At 46.1% G+C, this 21,262-nt stretch overlaps 2 protein-coding genes across 2 annotated transcripts; one reads left to right on the forward strand and one right to left on the reverse strand.

Annotated features, from left to right (window-relative positions):
- Nucleotides 1-3,396: 3,396 nt before the first annotated feature.
- Nucleotides 3,397-17,944, forward strand: PCYOX1 (prenylcysteine oxidase 1). Its single transcript, XM_083514299.1, has 6 exons — nt 3,397-3,546; nt 6,803-7,009; nt 9,020-9,194; nt 11,062-11,273; nt 15,623-15,778; nt 16,093-17,944. Exons 1-6 carry the CDS (start codon nt 3,444-3,446, stop codon nt 16,740-16,742), a joined length of 1,503 nt encoding a protein of 500 aa, XP_083370425.1. The 5' UTR covers nt 3,397-3,443; the 3' UTR covers nt 16,743-17,944.
- On the reverse strand, nt 17,902-21,059 carry SNRPG (small nuclear ribonucleoprotein polypeptide G). Its single transcript, XM_083514518.1, has 4 exons — nt 20,927-21,059; nt 20,555-20,577; nt 19,846-19,970; nt 17,902-18,060 (listed from the first exon to the last, which is right to left on the reverse strand). Exons 1-4 carry the CDS (start codon nt 20,956-20,958, stop codon nt 18,010-18,012), a joined length of 231 nt encoding a protein of 76 aa, XP_083370644.1. The 5' UTR covers nt 20,959-21,059; the 3' UTR covers nt 17,902-18,009.
- Between the last annotated feature and the right edge of the window lie 203 nt (nt 21,060-21,262).

The raw sequence follows: 21,262 nt of genomic DNA on the forward strand, positions 1-21,262 counted from the left end.
GTGGTTGCTTGTTTTTGTGTTTTTTTACACAAAATGCTTTTGCGCCGCCCGGGAATCGAACCCGGGTCGCAAGAATGGGAATCTTGCATGATACCACTACACCAGCGGCGCTGACGAGAAGACGCGTGGGAAATAGATCTTAGGAAGCAAATCATTTAACAACACATCACAGGTATGCAGAGGAACGGTGAAGGACACTAGCCACTCTCTTGCCAATACTAACCCTTCTGAGCATGAGGCTGCGTCTGAATAGTGCGTTCAGTTGTACCTGGGAATAAACCCCGCTGAATTAAATGGGACTGACTTCAGAGCAGACATCTGCAATCCCACATTTGGAGTAAGTTCCGGGGGGGTCTCACCCCCCCCCAAATGAGGAAACTGTGTTTATCTGGTTCTTTGATTATTTGCAAAATGCATACAGTACTTTTTATGCAAATCCAGTGGCAGAAGCTCTCTGTGCAGCTTCCACTGACAATCAAAACAAAGGAATGCAAAGCAAGGTAAAAGACTATGAAATTAAGATCCAATACTGTACACTTTTCAAAAACAGCATGAGACGAGCGCAGAAAATTAAACTAGTACAAGGAAACTTTGAGTAGCACCCAAAGGAAATGAATCTTAAAATTCTAAGAATACCCAGAATATTCTGAAATCACTAAGTTTTCCCCATTCATTTCAGTAGGTTCCATTGGCTGCCTGTACATAAGGCTTAGTAGAACAGTTAACATTACTAATAGCCACTTATGGTTCATCTTTTTCAAACTGAGTGTGCAGAGTAGTTTAATATATGACAGCAATCTCCATTGCAAGCACACACTAAATATTTTAAATTTTCAAAATGTGCCAAGGGCTGCAACCCTATGCAGAAGTGGGGTCTTGCGGGGCTGAAGAAGCATTGGTGATGCGGAGCTTCAAATCTGTATTCAGCCATCAAGTTCACAGGGGGGGACTTGGGGCCAGTTGCTAAGTTTCAGTCTAGCCAGGCCTAACCTATAGGGTTGTTGTGGGTAAAAAGGATGGGGGAGGGCAAGCCAAGAATGGTGCCTTGCGCACAGGATAAATTCAACTGAGATGTCCCCAGTATATGTGTGTCTCTCCATTTCATCAAACCCAGGGGAGATAGTTGTGCAGTTCTGGTCCCCTCATCTGAAAAAGGATATTGTCAAGCTGGGAAGGGGTTTGAAAAACGGCAACCAAAATGGCCAAAGGGATGAAGCAGCTCCCCTAGGAAGAAAGTCTGTTCCGCCTGGCCTTTGGTTTGTACTCGGTCTGACCCTTATGTTTCCCTCCCCTTATGGTCTTGATTTATCAGCTATTTTAAAATGAGGCTGCATTTTAAATTTCATTTTAACCTGTATTTTAAATTGGTTTGTTTTTTTCCTCCCTCTTTTCCCCCTATTATGTTTTACTGTTATTTTATTTTATTGGTGTTAGCCGCCCTGAGCCCGGCTCCTCCTCTTCCTCTTCTTCTTCTTCTTCTTATTATTATTATAGAAAAAGGCAAGTACTGTAAGAGGTGAAATGATAGAAGCTTATCAAATTAAACACAACATGTAAAAAACAGGAAGAGAAAAGTTTCTCTCCCTTTTTGTCATGGGCATCCAATGAAGCTGAATGTTGGAAGGTTTGGGACGCCTAAAAGAAAGTCCTTGAGCAGCACACCGTTGATAATAATAATAATAATAATAATAATAATAATAAATTTATTTATACGTACCCATCCCATCTGGCTGGGTTTCCCCAGCCACTCTGGGCGGCTTCCAACAGAACACTAAAATACAATAACCTATTAAACATTTTATTATTATTATTATGATCTGGGGAACTCGCTTCTGCAGGAGGCAGCGCCGATGGCCACCAACTTGGATGGCTTTAAAAGAGGATTAGACCAATTGGTGGAGGCTCTTCGTCCTGGCGGCTGTGCTCTGCCTCCAGGGTCTGGATCCCAGGAGGGGAGATTCCGAAGAGTTGCTCTCGTGCTCGCGGGGTTTCCCTTGGGAACATCTGGCTGGGCATCCAGCATCCAGGCTCTCCTTATGGAGCCTCCAGGCCCAGAGGCAGTCTACCTGGACCCCTAGGTCCTTGCAGGTATTTGGCCAACTGAGAGAACAGGAGGCTGGACTAGATGCGCCACAGCGGGCGCTCTAAGGGTGATGAGTGAGCCAGCCGAGATGAACCTCCTCGTCCAGAGGCAGTCTACCCGCAAAGAGCAGATGCTTGTGTTGTAAACAAAAATTGCCCTCTTCCCTTATGGGGTATCCAAGAGCCCATATAGAGTCCTTACATTAGGTTCCCTATAGGTAGGAGAAAATAACAGAGGACAACCAGAGAATATGGAGAAGCAAAGCAGCTAGTAAGCCTGATCTTTATTGATCTGTTGCAACAGGGTGTTCCCCTCACCCACAGGAGAGAGGAGGGACCCAGAAAAATGGCGCGCAAGGCCTTATAAAGACATTTGAAATTGCCACCCTGTAGATCAAGACCGTCTAGTTCAAGCTCTGGTTTTCCCAGTAGTGATGTATGGAAGTGAGAGCTGGACCATAAAGAAGGCTGATCGCCAAAGAATGGATGCTTTTGAATTCTGGTGCTGGAGGAGACTCTTGAGAGTCCCATGGACTGCAAGAAGATCAAACCTCTCCATTCTGAAGGAAATCAGCCCTGAGTGCTCACTGGAAGGACAGATTCTGAAGCTGAGGCTCCAAGACTTTGGCCACCTCAGAGAAGAGAAGACTCCCTGGAAAAGACCCTGATGTTGGGGAAGATGGAGGGCACAAGGAGAAGGGGACGACAGAGGACGAGATGGTGGGACAGTGTTCTCAAAGCTACCAGCATGAGTTTGACCAAACTGCGGGAGGCAGTGGAAGACAGGAGTGCCTGGCGTGCTCTGGTCCATGGGGTCACGAAGAGTCGGACATGACTAAATGGCAACCAAAATGGTCAAAGGCCTGGAAACGATGCCTTATGAGGAACGGCTAAGGGAGCTGGGCATGTTTAGCCTGGAGAAGAGGAGGTTAAGGGGTGATATGATAGCCATGTTCAAATATATAAAAGGATGTCACATAGAGGAGGGAGAAAGGTTGTTTTCTGCTGCTCCAGAGAAGCGGACACGGAGCAATGGATCCAAACTACAAGAAAGAAGATTCCACCTAAACATTAGGAAGAACTTCCTGACAGTAAGAGCTGTTTGACAGTGGAATTTGCTGCCAAGGAGTGTGGTGGAGTCTCCTACTTTGGAGGTCTTTAAGCAGAGGCTTGACAGCCATATGTCAGGAGTGCTCTGAAACCTCCCGGCGCAGCAGCAGTCTACCCTTCTGGCCCGCGCCGCCTCCCGTTTCCGCCGCCGCCCAGAGGCCGCGGGGCGGGGCGCGGGCCCAGGAGAGTCCCTCCCTCCCTCCCCGCTTCCCTCCTTCCATCTTTCCCGAGCAGTCGCCGCCGCCGCCGCCATGGCCGCCCGCTGCCTGCTCCGCGCCCTGCCGCTCCTGGCCGCCCTGTGGCAGGGAGTCGCGCGGGGGAACCAGGAGCTGCGCCCGCCGCCCGCCAGGATAGGTAGGGAGTGGCGGAGGGGGGGGGCTGGGGCCGGAGGAAAGGAAGGGTCGGGGGGGGGGAAGGGGACCCTCTGCCGCCTCGTTACTTTTCGGCAAGGGGCTTAAGGGCAAAGACGCCAACGCACACATATTTGCAATTGCACCTACGCGCGCACTCGTGCATTGATGCAAAGGTGCCTTGGAGCATGTGCAGAGCGCTCAGCTTCCAGAGTGCTACACGCATAGAGGAAAGGCGCTCCGCATCTTGCCTTTATGATCTTAATTGCAATAGTCTTTGTTTTTGAAGTTGGATTTTGACAAAGATGAGATATAACAGAGTCGTCCCTTCATGTCAAAGGGGGCTGGCTCCCTGGCCACACATCCGTCCTTTGAGGTGGATCTGCTTTCAGGAACACCCAACTAAGTTTGGAAACTGAGTTTGAGATCCTGAGATAGATCTTGCGGAGAACTTAAAGCGGATGCAAATTCTCTGCCTTGTGTCCCATTGTGATAGGAAAAGCTCTGTGGGGTGAATTTTCACATCCATGCAAATCTTCGGACATTCAGCGTACATCGCTTCAGCATCTCATTAATGCAGACTAAATACCACCTTTAAAATTCTAGTTTCCTTACTAGGAGGCCATGGGCAAAAAGGAGAGGCCTTTTTACTGGGCCAGGGCAACCAGCAGAAAATAGGGAAGTGGGTCCCCCCCCTCCTGAGCCTGACATCATGTCCTTGGGAGTTCACCCTTTGAGGAAATTCAATTCCCAATAACTGTGAGCTGCTATGTGTGCTTGTGCAGACATGCATTTCACATGAAACTTCAATTACGATAGGTGTAAAGTTAAAAATCGTCTTGAAGCAAATAATGCTTTGCCACACAAAGTTCCGCCAGCCCTATTGGGACATGAGTTTCTGTGCGCCATCGACTCATGGGCTTGTGAAACATGTGCTGACCCTGGTTGGAAACCCACATGTGGCTTTTTGAAACAAGCTAGTCCAGTTTTTCCTTTAGAAAATGCTTACACCAAACTGCTTACACCAGTTGGACAACTTATAATAATATAATAATAATAATTTATTATTTATACCCCGCCCATCTGGCTGGGTTTCCCCAGCCACTCTGGGCGGCTTCCAAAAGAATATTAAAATACTGTGATACATCAAACATGTATATGGGAGAAAGAAATGCACGTGCAAATAAAAGATTCTAAATGCTATGTACCATTATTATTATTATTATTATTATTATTATTATTATTTCTCCAGCCACTCTGGGCAGCTTCCAACAAAATATTAAAATACAATAGTCCATCAAAAATTAAAAGCTTCCCTAAACAGGGCTGCCTTCAGATGTCTTCTAAAAGTCTGGTAGTTGTTTTTCTCTTTGACATCTGGTGGAGACACTCCTTCGGGTATATTGGACCAAGGCCGTTCTAAACCCTGATGGGTCAGTCTCAGCTTATGTGAGCAAGTGTTGAATGGAAGTCGTACACCAGTGCACAGCAGTGCAGATTGCCCATGTGACATTCCAGTCTCCTCCTCCAGTTGGAGGGGCTGTGGAGAAAGAGTCACCCTCCTCCACGGGACTGCCCACAAGTATCCAAATTCTGGACAGTGGTCTGGTCAACACCCCTTTCCAACTTCACCCCAGCTTTGTTTACTAAATCTATGAGATGATCAACGGAAAGGTTTCAGCTCTCAGTATACCTGAAGGAGCGTCTCCAACCACATCGTTCAGCTGAGACACTGAGGTCCAGCGCCGAGGGCCTTCTGCAAGAATTGAAGCTGCAGGGGACCAGGCAGAGGGCCTTCTCGGTGGTGGCACCTGCCCTGTGGAACACCCTCCCATCAGATGCCAAGGAAATAAACAACTATCTGACTTTTAGAAGACATCTGAAGGCAGTCCTGTTTAGGGAAGTTTTATCGTTTTTTTAATATTCTGTTGGGAGCCGCTCAGAGTGACTGAGGAAACCCAGCCAGATGGGCGGGGTATAAATAATAAATTATTATTATTACTTTCAGGAACTCCTGGGACAGACCTTTATGGTAGATTGGTAATGCTCCTAAGTGGTATGCAAGTTTTTCACAGTGATCACACAGTGCTCCTGGCATCAAAATGCCAGCCTGCACCCCTCCCCCTGCTATTTAATCTAGATCTACATTTTCCCGTGAAATATCCACTAAGTTTTTTAAAAAAACAAAAACAAACAAACTGTTGCCAGAGACCTTTTAATCCGTTCTGGAGGTCCGTTCATAAACCAAAACAGGTTGTAACCCAAGGCACACTTTCGCCAATGGGGCCTACAAAAAAAATTGTTCGTAATCCAAAAAAAAAGAGAAAGGGTTGTAGTCCAAAAAAAGTTTGCAAACCGAGACACGCACTTCCGGGTTGGACGTGTTTGTAATCCAAAACGTATGCAAACCAGACTGTTCATAGAATCATAGAGTTGGAAGAGACCACAAGGGCCATCGAGTCCAACCTCCTGCCAAGCAGGAAACACCATCAGAGCACTCCTGACATATGGTTGTCAAGCCTCTGCTTAAAGACCTCCAAAGCAGGAGACTCCACCACACTCCTTGGCAGCAAATTCCACTGTCGAACAGCTCTTACTGTCAGGAAGTTCTTCCTAATGTTTAGGTGGAATCTTCTTTCTTGTAGTTTGGATCCATTGCTCCGTGTCCGCTTCTCTGGAGCAGCAGAAAACAACCTTTCTCCCTCCTCTATGTGACATCCTTTTAGATATTTGAACATGGCTATCATATCACCCCTTAACCTCCTCTTCTCCAGGCTAAACATGCCCAGCTCCCTTAGCCGCCGTTCCTCATAAGGCATTGTTTCCAGGCCTTTGACCATTTTGGTTGCCCTCCTCTGGACACGTTCCAGTTTGTTCGCAAACCAAGGTACCACTGTATTAAGCCTCTGCCTGGACTTCCATTGCTCATTACAGTTTATTTAAGTGGTTCCAAAACTCTTTCAGGCCACTGTGCCCTTGCTTCCAAAAACACATCCCTTGGGCCTGATCCAGCAGGCTCTTCTGATGTTCTTAGAGAATTACAGAATTGTAGAGGAGGAAGGGACCCCGAGGGTCATCTAGTCCAGCCCCCTGCGATGCAGCAATCTCGACTGAAGCATCCATGAGAGATGGCCCTCTAAGCTCTGCGTAAAAACCTCCCATGAAAGAGTCCACCACCTTCCGAGGGAATCTTATACAGGTTACCTTATTCTGAGTTCTGTTGAAAGGAATTAAATACAGGAAAATTAACTTAATTCCAGGTGTGATTGGAGCTGGCGTCGGGGGCACATCTGCAGCCTATTTCCTGCGCCAGAAGTTTGGTAAAGACATCCAGATTGATGTCTTTGAAAGAGGAGAAGTCGGAGGCCGTGCGGCTACTATCAATTTGGAAGGGAAATACTATGAAGCAGGAGGAGCTGTCATCCACCCCCTTAACCTGCACATGAAACATTTTGTGAAAGAGCTAGGTATGGACACCTTATTTTCCCTAGGAGCAGGTTTCATCCCTCCTCCTTTGTTCTTATGCCAGTGGAAACTGTTTTAGTTCCATTTCACGCCAATGAAAAGGCTATAGTGCAGCCTTCTCTGCCCACCAGATGTGTTGGATTACAAGTCCTATCCGCTCCAGCCAGTTATAGTCTAAAACATCTGGAGGGCCCAATGTCTGGGGAAGGTTGCTATAATTAATTTGGAGGAAATGGGAGGGGCGTTTTCTTTCTGGGGGTGTTTGCGCAGGGCCGTCTTAAGCATATCCGGTGCCGTGGTGCAAAGATCCCTCCTGCGCCCCTCCCTTCCCAGAGTTGACCTTTTTTTAGGGCTGGAGGAGGCGGGCAGCGGCTGGAAGGTGGCTCCTCCGGCGGGGAAGAGGCAGAGGCTGGACGCGGCGCCTCCTGGCTCAGCTGGACGCTTTGTGCCACGGTGGCCATGGCAGGCAGCACACCGAGCAAGCGGGTGTGCGCCGAGCAAGTGAGGGCGCATGCACCGCTCCCGCCAAGCGTCGGCTCGGTTTTTTTCCCTTTTAGTCTTCTGGTGCCCCGCAGAATTTGGCGCCTGCAGGCTAAAAGGGAAAAAGCAGAGCCAATGCTCGGCAGGAGCGGGGCACGCACTCTCGCTCACTCAGCACACCCATTTGGTGTTCCCCAGACTCTCGCCTAGCGCCATCCAGAACTTGGCGCTCTGGTGCCCCGCACCACTAGCCTCAGTGGGTAAGACGGACCTGTGTTTGTGTGTGTGACAGGTCTGGGTATCGCTGCTTTTCTTCCTCTCAGAATGTAAGCTGTAAGCCACAGTCACAAGAATAAGATGGGTACATCTCAGGTGTCAAAAGCCAAGGTAAAGTGGTGTGTCTTCCACACTTGCCAGAAGCTTCTCTCCACCACAGAAAAGGCCCTTTCCTGGACTGCACCCCCCTATGCCATTCTTAGCACCCAAGTGTGTCTGTAGGGAAGGAGGCAATCTTTCATGTACCTGGGGTTTTTAGTGAGTAGTTTAGGGCTTTAAACACTCATGTGAGCACCTTGATTTAGGCCCGGAAATAAACCAGCAACAAGCGCTGTTGTTTTAAAACACTGGTTTTATGAGATCTAAATCAGATCTACGTAAAGCGTGACAAGTTCCCCAATACAGTCATACCTTGGATCCTGAATGCCTTGGTGCTTGGACATTTTGGCTCCTGAACACCGCAAACCTGGAAATGAGTGTTCCGGTTTGCAAACATTCTTTGGAAGCCAAACGTCCAGCATGGCTTCCGCAGCTTCCGATTGGCTGCAGGAGCTTTATGAACGTTTTGGAAGTCGAACGGACTTCTGGAACGGATTCCGTTCGACTTCCAAGGTACGACTGTAGTCACATAGCAGAAAGGAAATGAACATTCCCCACCCTCTCAAGATTTCCAAAAAAGACACAAGTGAACAGCAGACTTAGGTAAAGATAAAGGGACCACTGACTGTTAGGTCCAGTCGTGGCCGACTCTGGGGTTGCGGCGCTCATCTCACTTTATTGGCTGAGGGAGCCGGCCTTTGTCCGCAGACAGCTTCTGGGTCATGTGGCCAGCATGATTAAGCCACTTCTGGCGAACCAGAGCAGCGCACGGAAATGCCGTTTACCTTCCCGCTGGAGTGGTACCTATTTATCTACTTGCACTGTGATGTGCTTTCGAACTGCTAGGTTGGCAGGAGCAGGGACCGAGCAACGGGAGCTCACCCCGTCTCAGGGATTCGAACCGCCAACCTTCTGATTGGCAGGTCCTAGGCTCTGTGGTTTAACCCACAGCGCCACCCGCGTCCCTGAACAGCAGACTTACTGGAGTTCAAATTTAGAAATACATGTTCCCACCCAATCCTGCCTCTGATAGAGAGGCCTGTGTGCACCCATCCATCAGCCACCAAATCTCAAACGGATGCCGAGTTCTCACCCTGCTGCCCCAGTGTCAACTCAGACTGTCTCCCAGTTCACAGGCTGTGCTTTCAAACCTGCAGGTCTTAACATCCATCAGGGTCAAGGTGGCCTTTTGGGCATCTACAACGGAGATGAGTTTGTCTTTGAGGAGAGCAGCTGGTACATTTGGAATTTTCTCAAGCTCCTCTGGCATTACGGACTGAATCCTGTGCGGATGTACATGTGGGTAGAGGATGTGCTAGACAAATTTATGAGGTAAGTCTGCCTGTCTGAATGCAGGCCCCCTCCCCACCCACCCTAGCAAGGCACCTATAGCCACTGCACCTTTCTCTTGACACCTGTGGGGCCCCTGCCCTTGCCAGTACTTTTGAAACACCTGGAAATGCCAGACTGGCAAAGGCTGCCTTAACCCCAAACTGGAATGGTTTACTCATTCTGGCTAGGAAGTTAGATGTTGCCCACCTTTTACTAAAAAATAATAATACAGTGGTACCTCGGGTTAAGTACTTAATTCATTCCGGAGGTCCATTCTTAACCTGAAAATGTTCTTAACCTGAAGCACCACTTTAGCTAACGGGGCCTCCTGCTGCTGCTGCGCCGCCGGAGCACAATTTCTGTTCTCATCCTGAAGCAAAGTTCTTAACCCGAGGTAATATTTCTGGGTTAGTGAAGTCTGTAACCTGAAGCGTATGTAACCCGAGGTACCACTGTAATTAAGAGTACCAATGGGGTAGGCAACCTAAGGCCCGGGGGCCAGATCACCTTCTCAATCCGGCCCGCGGATGGTCCGGAAATCAGTGTGTTTTTACATGAGTAGAATGTGTGCTTTTATTTCAAATGCATCTCTGGGTTATTTGTGGGGCATAGGAATTCGTTCACCCCCCCAATATAGTCTGGCCCCCCACAAGGTCTGAGGGACAGTGGACTGGCCCATGGCTGAAAAAGGTTGTTGACACATGCCATGTTCTCAGTGACCGTGTTAGCTAGCCAAGCTAGGAATGTTATCTCATAGGTTTATCCTGTGATCCAGAGGATTTATTGATTACACAAATGTAAAGGAAACTGCCTGCCCTCTGCCCCCAATACACTCTAGACTATGGACTTGTCAAGCTGGTTTCCCCAGCCGCTCTCTGATACCTGTTTCTGATAGCCATTTGAAAGCTTCAGGAGCAAGCAGAAGAACAAGTCTGCAAAATGACTATAACCACCTGAGTATCCAGCAAGGCAGTTAGATACAAGATCAGATGCACAGTGAAGTCTGTCTTAACCTGGGGCCCCCAAATGGAAGTAGCCTACAGAGAAGAAATTACATACTTAAGGAATCAATTGCTTTACTCCAGGCCTGTTAAAATATGCTCTCCCTTAAGCCTCGATTCACTGCCAGTATTTTCTGTCTCATTAAGCCAGTGTGCTTCATCATTACAGTGGTGCCCCGCAAGACGAATGCCTCGCAAGACGGAAAACTCGCTAGACGAAAGAGTTTTCCGTTTTGGAGGTGCTTCGCAAAACGAATCTCCTATGGGCTTGCTTCGCAAGACGACAATGTCTTGCGAGTTCCTGCTGGTTTTTTTTCCTCCCCCCCCCTTTTTCTAAGCCGCTAAGCCGCTTATCAGCTGATCCGACCAGAAGATAAACTGCTAAAAGCCGCTAATAGCGCTAATCCGCTAATCCGTCAATGGGCTTGCTTCGCAAGACGAAAAAACCGCTAGACGAAGAGAATCACAGAATGATAGCCACTGTATTAGGACCCTTTTTTATTTGCTATTTACAATCAGGTACAAGGTGGGGGGAGAAAGAAAAAACCTGTCCTATCAACACTGCACACAGATTCCTAAATAAATACCTGGAAGTACTAGCAAAGCAGTCTGGGGTGCAGGCTTCTTAGCTATCAGTCCTGTGCAGTGGAATAAGTTGCAATTAAATTAGGGTCAGTATTCTTAAGTGGTTGTGCGTACTGGTGGCACTCAGCAAAGCAATCATGAACGTCAATTTATTTTCTGAAAGGGCACCACCCAATATAAGTAAAGTCTTATCAAAAACAATACTAGTCACTAACTTTGTCTTCCTCCTGCACAGTCTTTGCTTTCCCATATCTTAATTCTTTCCCCCCTTTTGCACAAAGGATCTATCGGTATCAGGTTTACGACTATGCCTTCAGTAGCAATGAGGGTTTACTTCATGCCCTCGGAGGGGCTGACTTTGTTCAGATGCTGAATGTTACCATTGATCAGGCCTTGCAGAAGACCAGCTTCTCTCAGAAGTTCATCAATGAGATGGTGACTCCAGTTATGAGAGTCAACTATGGCCAAGGTGCCAACATCAATAGCTTTGTGGGTAAGTGGCAAAGCTTGTTTGCAGATTTGCCATATCTTGAAGGTTCAAGGAATTGAAAATAAAACCTGCTGATTTTCATAATGCTGTTTTACAAATCCATATGGTGTGTCTGCATTTGCAATTCTGGTCACCTCACCGCAAAAAGGATGTTGTAGACTTGGAAGAGGTGTTGAGAAAAGGCCAACCAAAATGATCAAGGGGATGGAGTGATTCCCAGTTCCAGCGTTTGGGACTTTTTAGGTTACAAGATTATGCAGGGCACAGAGAAAGTGGATTGAGAAAAGTTTTTCTCTGTCTTCCTTCCGCAGGGCCTGTAAGACAGAACTATTCTGCCTGGCTTTCAATTTGAACTTAGCCTAATCTTTTATTCCCCTTCCTTCCCTCCCGCTCCCCTTTTTTTGAAGATTACCCGCTCTGGGATCCCACAGCTAATTCTCCCCTGGTCTCCTCGCTGGCCCAAATAGGACTAATTTAGCCAGCTAGCCCTGGTGATCATCTGATGTTTATTGGATGGCTTTTCCCCCCAAATTGATTTTTGATTTTATTGTTATTCATGTTTTATACAGTGGTGCCTCGCAAGACGAAATTAATTCGTTCCGCGAGTCTTTTCGTCTTGCAATGTTTTTCGTCTTGCGAAGCACAGTCCGTCGCAACTGCGCCTCTTCAAGCGCCTTTAAGAAAAAAGCGAACAAACTCGCAAGACGTTTTCATCTTGCGAAGCAAGCCCATAGGGAAATTCATCTAGCGAAGCAACGCAAAAACCGAAAAACCCTTTCGTCTAGCGAGTTTTTTGTTTTGCGAGGCATTCGTCTTGCGGGGCACCACTGTACCATATTTTATACCATATTCATGTTTTATACCATACCAGTTTTTTGTAGCATCAATTAAGTGTTTTAAATTTGTTGTTAGCTGCCCTGAGCCCAGTTTTCTGAACTGGGAAGGGCGGGGTATAAATAAATTTTTATGATGATGATGATGCTAGAACTTGTGGACACCCAATGAAGCTCAATGTTCTTTTATCTGTCCTGAAAGGACTTCCTCATGCAGTGCATGGTTAAACTGTGGAACTCGCTCCCACAGGGATAGCCTCCATCTTGGATGGCTTTAAAAGAGAATTAGACAAATTCCTGGAGGAGAATGGGACGTGGATGGTGCTGTAGGTTAAACCACAGAGCCTAGGGCTTGCCGATCTGAAGGTCAGTGGTTCGAATCCCCATGACGGGGTGAGCTCCCGTTGCTCAGTCCCTGCTCCTGCTCACCTAGCAGTTCGAAAGCGTGTCAAAGTGCAAGTAGATCAATAGGTACCGCTCCGGTGGGAAGGTAAACGATGTTTCCGCACACTGCTCTGGTTTGCCAGAAGCAGCTTAGTCATGCAGGCCACATGACCCGGAAGCTGTACGGCGGCTCCCTCGGCCAATAAAGCGAGATGAGCGCTGCAACCCCAGAGTCGGCCACGACTGGACCTAATGGTCAGGGGTCCCTTTACCTGGAGGAGAGGGTTACCAATGGCTCCTGCTAGAGGCCATAGGAGGGGAGAGGGCTCTTGCACTCGGTCCTGCTTGTGGGTTTCTCACAGGCATCTGGTTGGCCACTTTGAGAACAAGATGCTGGGCTAGATGGGCTCGTGGCCTGATCCAGCAGGCTCTTCTTATATTCAGGGATAGATTACAATAACTCAATATGTCTGTAAAGCACAGCCTTTAGATATTTCACTGAAAGATGCTGGAGGGCCAAATTCTCACGGGGACACTTCTGTAATTTTTAATAAAAAATACCCAAATTCCTCTTCCTGATGGCCACCACCAAATGAATGGCATTTTGCTGCCTGGAATAATCTGCATGAAGGGGATATTTGAATGATGATCTCACTGACAAAATTTGCTTTCTAGTACCGTATTTTTCTGTGTATAAAACTATATTTCCCCCCTATTTTTTCAAGTTTAAAATTGGGGGTTGTCTTATACACGGATAGTGCATATGGGCGATTTCTTTATTTGGATTCCCCCAAAATTGGGGCCGTGTTATACACAGAAAAATACGGCATCTGTCTGTCTCACTATCCGAGTCAAGAACAGACCTGCTGCAAACATGCCCAAAGTACATGAGGTGATTTGCATGGCAACTGGGGCCTATGTGAGCAGAGGTTTTGCTTGCCAGCCAGCCTCCCTGCTGTGGCGTCTTGGTGTCAAAAGCACGAATGACAGAGAATTCAGCAGGAGTCCTGTGAGTGGGATCAGAGGCCTTGTTAGTCATTCTAGTTTTAGGTAAATACACACCTTTCTACAATCCTGTCTTTCTTCTGCTCTCCCATACATGGGATATGACTTACATTCTTTAAGCTGGCCTTCACGAGCCTGGTGCCTTCCAGATGTTGCTGGACTGCAACTCCCATCCACCCCAGACAGCCTGGACCAGGGGTCTGCAACCTTTAAGACAAAAAGAGCCACTTGGACCCGTTTCCGAAGAAAAAACAACAACTGGGAGCCACAAAACCATTGCGACATTTAAAACAAATATATCTCCGGAGCCACGATCTGACAGCGGGCGGGAAGGTGACGTCGGGACGGTGCGTGACTAACGCACGCACCGCCCCCATGCGACGTCACAGCCAGTACAGCGCCCGCCACAGTGAGGAGTGTCGGGGCGCACAATGCGCCTCCTCCCCTCGCTAGTATCCGCCCCGGAGCCGCAGCCAAGATGTAAAAGAGCCACATGCGGCTCCGGAGCCGCGGGTTGCAGACCCCTGGCCTGGACCATGGTCAGGGATGATGGAGATTTCTTTTTTTTTGCAATTAAATTTTTATTCAGTTTTTCTTTTACTTATATTAGTTACAACATAATTACATATTTACACTTTTTGAGCCTCCACCAGCACCTCCCACAATCATCCATTGTTCTTATTTCGTCGCATTTTCCTATATAGTATTGCTAGCTTACTATTAGTTTATACCTCTCTAATTCTGTCTTGCAATATTCCTTACAGTATTACAAAGTCTCTTTAAACCCCACTAGCGTTATTTGTTGATCACATATAGTTTCCAGATATGCCGCAAACTTCCCCCAGTCCTCAATGAATTTTTGATCCTTTTGATATCTTATTCTTCCAGTCAATTTGTCTAATTCGGCGTAATCTATAAGTTTCATCCTCCATTCACTCAGAGTCGGCATTTCCTCCTGTCTCCACCTCTGGGCCATCAGTATTCTTGCCGCTGTCACAGCATATTGGAACAATTTGTAATCCCGTCTTTTTATCTCTCTTCCTGTTATACCTAATAGGAAGGACTCTGGCCTCTTAACAAACGAATATTTAAACATCTTTTTCAATTCACAATAGATCGATTCCCAGAAGCCCCTCACCTTCCTACAATCCCACCACATATGGAACAGAGTTCCCTCTTTTTCTTTGCATTTCCAGCACTTATTGCATGTCTTATACATTTTTGACAATTTTACCGGTGTGATATACCACCTGTACACCATCTTCATTATATTTTCCTTCAGTGCTGTACATGCAGTAAATTTCATATTTTCGTTCCATACCTTTTCCCAATCCTCTAGTTGTATGCTGTAACCAAAATCTCTGGCCCACTTGATCATGACCGACTTGATTTCCTCGTCCTTTGTTTGCCATTCCAAAAGAATTTTGTACATTTTCGAAATTATCTTAACATCATTATCAATTATATCTGATTGGAATTTAGACGCTTTTTCTATATATCCCCTTTCTTTGAGATCTTTGTTGAACATAGCATTTGCCTGGAAATCAAGAGGGCATGAGACCCAGGAAGGCTGCTCTGTGAGTTACACTCTCTGATTGGGCCTGCTTTATTGTGTAGTCCCCAAGGACATCCATACACGGCCTGCGTGCCCGTGAGGTGGGCTGAGGCAGCCGTCTTGGGTGGCAGAATCCCTTGGGCAGCAAAACCCCTGAAGGTATCCTGCCCGCCCCTGCCAGGGAAGCAAGAAGCAGCAGCAGCGGCTTTTGAAAAGACTTCACTGGAAGCCCCTGTGCAACTTCAGCAAGCGAGGCTTTGGCACCTTCTCATGTTGCCTCAGGCGGCAAAACAGGATGGGTTGCCCCTGCTCCTTATTTTGTTTTTTGTCTGCCTTAAATTATGGCTTATTGTAGGTTACCTATTTGTGTGTGTGTGCGTACTATATGTTGTGTAAAGTTTTATTCACACTTTTGTACACACACACACACACACATCCCGGAATCTTCTAGTGATAAAGAAATAATATTAAAAAAATCTAATATTAGATATACAATCTTCAAATGTTTTTATCTTCACTGTTCGTTGTAGAGTTCTGCAAGTTTGTGTGAAATTTTATTATTGCCTCCCTGGTAGGTGCCGTATCTTTGGCAGGCGCCGATTCTGGACTTTGGTCAGTAGAAGGTGGCAACAAACTGGTATGCACTGGCCTTCTTTATGCTTCTAAAGCACAACTGATTTCTGGCACTGTTATTGCTCTGGAAGAGAAAACGCTGAAAAGGGGACGCTTAGGTGAGCTTGCTACAACATTCTTACACTTGTGATGCCGTAGAAAAAAATAATTGCATTAGAATCTGCTGGTTGAGATATATTGGTTTGGACAGGGGAAGTCAGAACTGGCTGGGTAGATGAAAGGAAGCGGCATAGATGTTAATAATAAAAGCCAGACAGACTACTTGTAGTTGCAACTACAACTTTTTTCCTCTTCAAAGCCACATGGAATTTGCTGGAAAACTGGCCTAGTGCTACATCAGGTGGATTACTCTTGATTACGTTTTAAATAAATAAAGTGTTGCTTTTAAAAAAGTACCTTCTTTTTCTCCCAGGAGATACTGCGAAGCTCTATGAAGTCACCTACAATTCTACGTCAGGATTAATGTCAGAGCTGTACGACATCATTCTGATTGCCACCCCGTTGCAGCGTAAAATTGCCAACATAACTTTCCGCAACTTCAAGCCACCCATTCCCGAGTTCTCCCAGCCCTACCATCAGACTGTGGCAACGTTTGTCCATGGGCGCATTAACACTTCCTACTTTGGCTACCAGGATCCTTCAAAGTTCTCTTTAACTGCCATTTTCACAATGGAGCACCCAAAGTTGTTTATCAATTGTATTGGCATGGTCTCTCCAGTTGAAGATAAAACTAAGCCGCTTCTGAGCCCTGCTGTTTGGAAAGTGTTCTCACCCAAGCCTCTCACCAAGGAGCAACTGAATTTGCTTTTCTCGTCTTACGATTCTGTTGCAGTGAAGACGTGGCTTGCCTACCCGCACTACAGCCCCCCAGAGAAATGCCCCCCTATCATTCTCCATGACAGAATGTACTACCTCAACGGCATCGAATGGGCTGCGAGTGCCATGGAAATGAGCGCGATTGCAGCCAAGAATGCTGCTCTTTTAGCCTACCATCGCTGGTATGATAAGGCAGACATGATTGATCAAGAAGATTTGCACGAGAGACTCAAAACAGAACTCTGAGGTAGAATACACACAGCTGGGGAGGAAATCTAGGTTGGTATACTATATTTGGTGGGGTGGGGGAAGAGGAGAAGAGAGTGGATCTGAGGATTTAGCAAGCTGTATCAGACCATGTGGTGCATCACCTACTGAAAACTCTTTTACTATATTTACAGGAAAAAATAGCAGCGAGGCACAGGGGAGTGAAAGAATAGCTGTCTTTGAGCCATGCAGCTTAATTCAGGATTTCACTTTGTTAGCAACATGCAAGAGCCATCAGGTGCTGGGCTGGGGTGGATTAACAACTGACAGCAAGTAGCTGAAAGAAGGGGTGACAGTAAATGAAATTGTTACGATTTTCCCATCAGTATACTGATGCCCACGAATTGTGTATTGTCATACTGTCCAATTATGTATCTCCCTTTCAGAAGTCCCAATCTTATACACTGTGATAATGGATAACTCAAGCCATATTATTGCTAGACAAAGTAAGATTTCTGATGTTTAGCTGACCTGATATAAAATACAAATGTAGTCCAAGAGAGGGGATTGTGTGTATTTAGTTGCTTACTAAGGGAGGCTACTTACAGTTGATCCATTTGACAGCCTTTTCCCATGAGGCGCAAGACTGCTTTAAGCACAGTCTAAATCCACTAAAAGTACGTAGTAGGAAACTGATTATCTTAAATGCACCTACGGCATAGATGCAGTTTATCTGATTCTATGTATTTCAGTCTGCTTATGCTGCCCACTATTTGCACATCAGGCACAATAATGTCACAACATGCCTGGTAAAAGAGCACAAAGCTAGCACTGAATACCATTCTATAAAATTATGTGCACTGACCTTTTGCTAGTATTCAGAAATTCTGAATGAAATCTGGCAATTTCTTTTAGTCTCTCAGCAAAAGGAAGTATGTACTGAGTTCATCTTCGTTATCCCAATGTGCTCTAGTACAGTCTCTTCAAAAGGGCAAGGTGCCTTAACTGATGAGCCTTACTGCCAAAAGTTTAGTTTACTGCTACATGCTAGAACAATTCATTCTGTTTATCAAATGAAAGAATTACATGGAAGAAAACAGAAGAAGCCCTCAGTTTTATCCTGTTAATGCACTGAGAAGTCAACCATGTAGACTTCAAACCACCTTGAATTTACTTTCAAAAAAGTAGAGTAAGTTGATCCAATTTTAACAATTTATTAAAAAAAAATCACAAAGAGAGTGTCATGCCTGTAAAATCTACAATACAAAAACAAATGTCCACATTGTAGCTTGTTCCACTGGTTTGTTTATACTCGTTCCAAAGCTTCTAGCATAATGATGCTGTTTCCACGTATTACCTAGAAATAAAAGCACTGAAAGTTAAACACCAACCAAATACTGCCAAGTGGCTTAAGGAAGAATATTATAGACTCACAAAAGGGACCTGTTTCCCACATCACGAAAGACAGCTGCAGAAAGTCACCACACTTCAGTGCTTAAGCTTTGTTATTATTCCTACATTATTTGCTCAAAGCCTTTTAAAGGGCAATAACAAATACAGTGGTGCCTCGCAAGACGAATCCGTTCTGTGATTTTCTTCGTCTAGCGGTTTTTTTGTCTTGCGAAGCAAGCCCATTGACGGATTAGCACTATTAGCGGCTTATCTGCTGATCAGATCAGCTGATAAGCGGCTTAGCGGCTTAGAAAAAGGGAGGGCGGAAAAAACCCCGCAGTAACTCGCAAGGCATTGTCGTCTTGCGAAGCAAGCCCATAGGAAATTCGTTTTGCGAAGCACCTCTAAAATGGAAAACTCTTTCGTCTAGCGAGTTTTCCGTCTTGCGAGGCATTTGTCTTGTGGGGCACCACTGTAATAGTCATACTCGGGAGTTAACCCACTGACAATTCAATTCATTATAATTAGTCTATTTATGATTATGACTAACAGTGAACATCACCCAAAGCACCTTAATCTTCTAACTTAAAATACCAAAAATAAAAGGCAAGTCATCACCTGGTACTGAAAGGACAAACTGTGTGCCAGATGAGCTTCCTTAGGGAGAAAGTTCTGAAACTGCAGCGCAACCACCAAGGTTTATCTCATGTGTTCCTACCCAATTAAGTAATGGGAAGAGAGAAAGCCGAAAAGGGTGCATCTAAGATTTGACAAGTTCATGTGGAAAGAGGCAGTTCTGAAGGAGTCTAGACACAAACCATACACCTTGGCCAACGTCAAGGTACCAGCTGTCCCAGGAACATGGGACAAGAAAACAAGGGGTTATGGAGAAGTCAGAGAAGAGCCTTCTGCAAGAGTTAAAAAAGATCCACAGCTACACTTAAGAATGTAAGAAGAGCCTGCTGGATCAGGCCCAAAGGCGTCTGGTCCAGCATCCTGTTCTCACTTGAGCGCAAGAGCCTACTCCTCTTCTGTGGTTTCCAGTAACTTGTATTCAGGATAACTACCTCTAATATTATTTTAGGTTGGTCTCTTTATTTTCCTCATAACTCTTAAGTACACACACTGACTGCTCTGGGTGACCTCATTTTAAGAAAAGGATGTCGCCAAAGATCCAAAAGTGCTGTAAAAAGCCTTGGGGCTAAAAAGATATTTTCATGAAGAAATGCAGTTTGAATAGTCATCTAGAAGAAGCCTTTCAAACAGATCCTAAAATTCTTACTTTGATATGAGTATGAGTAGAGCTTTGGTATACTCTATTGTGAACAAGTGTCATTTGCAAAAGAAGATGGATATTGCCTGCCTTCAGCGCAAACATGCCTTTGGAGCAGTATCCTGGTATTCTTCAGAAGTGTTCTGTGAAAGTGGGTGGGGTGGGGGACCTATGAGGTTTATTTTGTCTACCTCTTTAGTTTAATTCTTGATCTTTTTATTATAGTAGCTTTTGTAAGCTTTGAAAATCAATAAAACTAAAAAAGTACTGCAAGATTTTGGATTACATTTTGATATAGTACCAGGCAAAAGTGCAAAACCACATAGATGAACTCTTGCATATATTTTTTTAAATCTAACTCAAAGATATTTTTCTAGAAAATGCTTTCAATAAATTCTCAAGTACAATGGATGACATTAGCTTAGCTGCCTTTTTCAGTTTCAACTACATTTAAAAGGTTAATTAATTTCTACTTACCACCATCCCTATGTTGTTCTGTTGTCCTCCTGGTGCCATTTCCACACACTCATCTATTACAAGATTCATAAATGGATCAAATCCTCTTAAGATTCCTTGGACATGCCGGCCACCATTTAATTTCACTGTAAGGAACAGTCAGGTTAGTTTACTTCCTCTTGGTACTTTATCTTGATTCTACGTTTGCTATGTCCAAGGCAACATTTATGGAATTAAGATGGACAGATATGTAGGTAGTCTGTCTTTATCCTTTCTTGCTCACAATTGTGGAACCCAGTTTAAACCAGGGGAAAGATGCACTGCTCACTTTCATATGTTTGTTTGGCAGCTGGCTGTGCAACACAGGGAATCTAGGCTACTTTCCTGACTAGACATATAGGATACAGTCATACCTCGGGTTGCGAACGTGATCGGTGTGGGAGGCACGTTCGCAGCGCCGCGTCTGCACACACGCATGATGTGATTTGGTGCTTCTGTGCATGTGCTGAAACCTGGAAGTAACCCATTCTGGTACTTCCGGGTTTGGCGCGGTCCACAACCCGAAAACGTGCAACCCATAACCCAAGGTATGACTGTACTGCTACAGAAGCAAAGAATGGGGGAAGTGAGAGCAGGTTGCCATTCAGCACAAGATGACAAGAGACAAAGTAAGTCCCAGTAAAGTTTTCCTCCCAAAATGCAGCAAACAAAAAAAAGCCATTCAACTTACATGACAGCTTCTTGTCCATAAATCTGAAAATTAAATAAGAGTGAATAATTAAGCATCACTGCAGTCAAGTTCATCTTAACACAGGGAAAGGGTGAGTTATATGTCTTTAGAAAGAAAGAAAAATAGATATACGGCCTTCCTAGCTCTATGATCAATTCGCCCTAAGGAGGAAAACGACGGCGGTCCCGAGCCATGTGCTGCTCTACTTTTTCGTAGCTCTATGACACGCACGCGCGATGTGCGGTGCATGATGGGAGCGAGGAGGCCCAAGCGCTCGCTCGCCAACTAACGGCGGCCGCCCCCCGCTCTTCCTCGCCTCCTTCCCATCGGGCTCCCCGGCCCCCGCCGCCCCTGCCGCGCTCCCGCGCTCACTTCTTCAGCTCCGGCGGGTGTGCTTTGCTCATCGTGTCTCCTCACAGGCAGCTCCGGCGACGAGCGTCTTCCTCCCGCCTTAGCACGGTTCCGGCGTATGACGTCACGGCGCCGCTTCCGCTCTTCCCCAATCAGGAGGAGCCTGTTGCGCCGGCGCGGACGACTAGCTCAACGCAAGGGACGCCTGCAGGGCGTGGACTACCTCGTCCTCGCAACCAATCGGCGCGGAGTAGACGGCCGCGGTCTACCCTCGGATTTCCGCCGCCAACCAATCAGCGGCCGAGCTGTTCCCTTTGCGGGTGGGTCCTATCGATTCGTTTCCCCCACGTGTAAAGC

Source organism: Podarcis liolepis (genome assembly GCF_965112155.1).
Source record: "Podarcis liolepis genome assembly, chromosome: 7".
In the NCBI taxonomy this organism is placed as follows: domain Eukaryota; kingdom Metazoa; phylum Chordata; class Lepidosauria; order Squamata; family Lacertidae; genus Podarcis; species Podarcis liolepis.

Coding starts and splice junctions, on each gene's coding strand:
- PCYOX1 (XM_083514299.1), top strand. CDS start 3,444: ATGGCCGCCCGCTGCCTGCTCCGCGCCCTGCCGCTCCTGGCCGCCCTG. Junction 7,010..9,019: donor ACATTTTGTGAAAGAGCTAG/GTATGGACACCT, acceptor TCAAACCTGCAG/GTCTTAACATCCATCAGGGT. Junction 11,274..15,622: donor CAACATCAATAGCTTTGTGG/GTAAGTGGCAAA, acceptor CCTCCCTGGTAG/GTGCCGTATCTTTGGCAGGC.
- SNRPG (XM_083514518.1), bottom strand. CDS start 20,958: ATGAGCAAAGCACACCCGCCGGAGCTGAAGAA. Junction 19,971..20,554: donor TATGGACAAGAAGCTGTCAT/GTAAGTTGAATG, acceptor TGTTCCTTACAG/TGAAATTAAATGGTGGCCGG. Junction 18,061..19,845: donor AGAACAACATAGGGATGGTG/GTAAGTAGAAAT, acceptor TTTTATTTCTAG/GTAATACGTGGAAACAGCAT.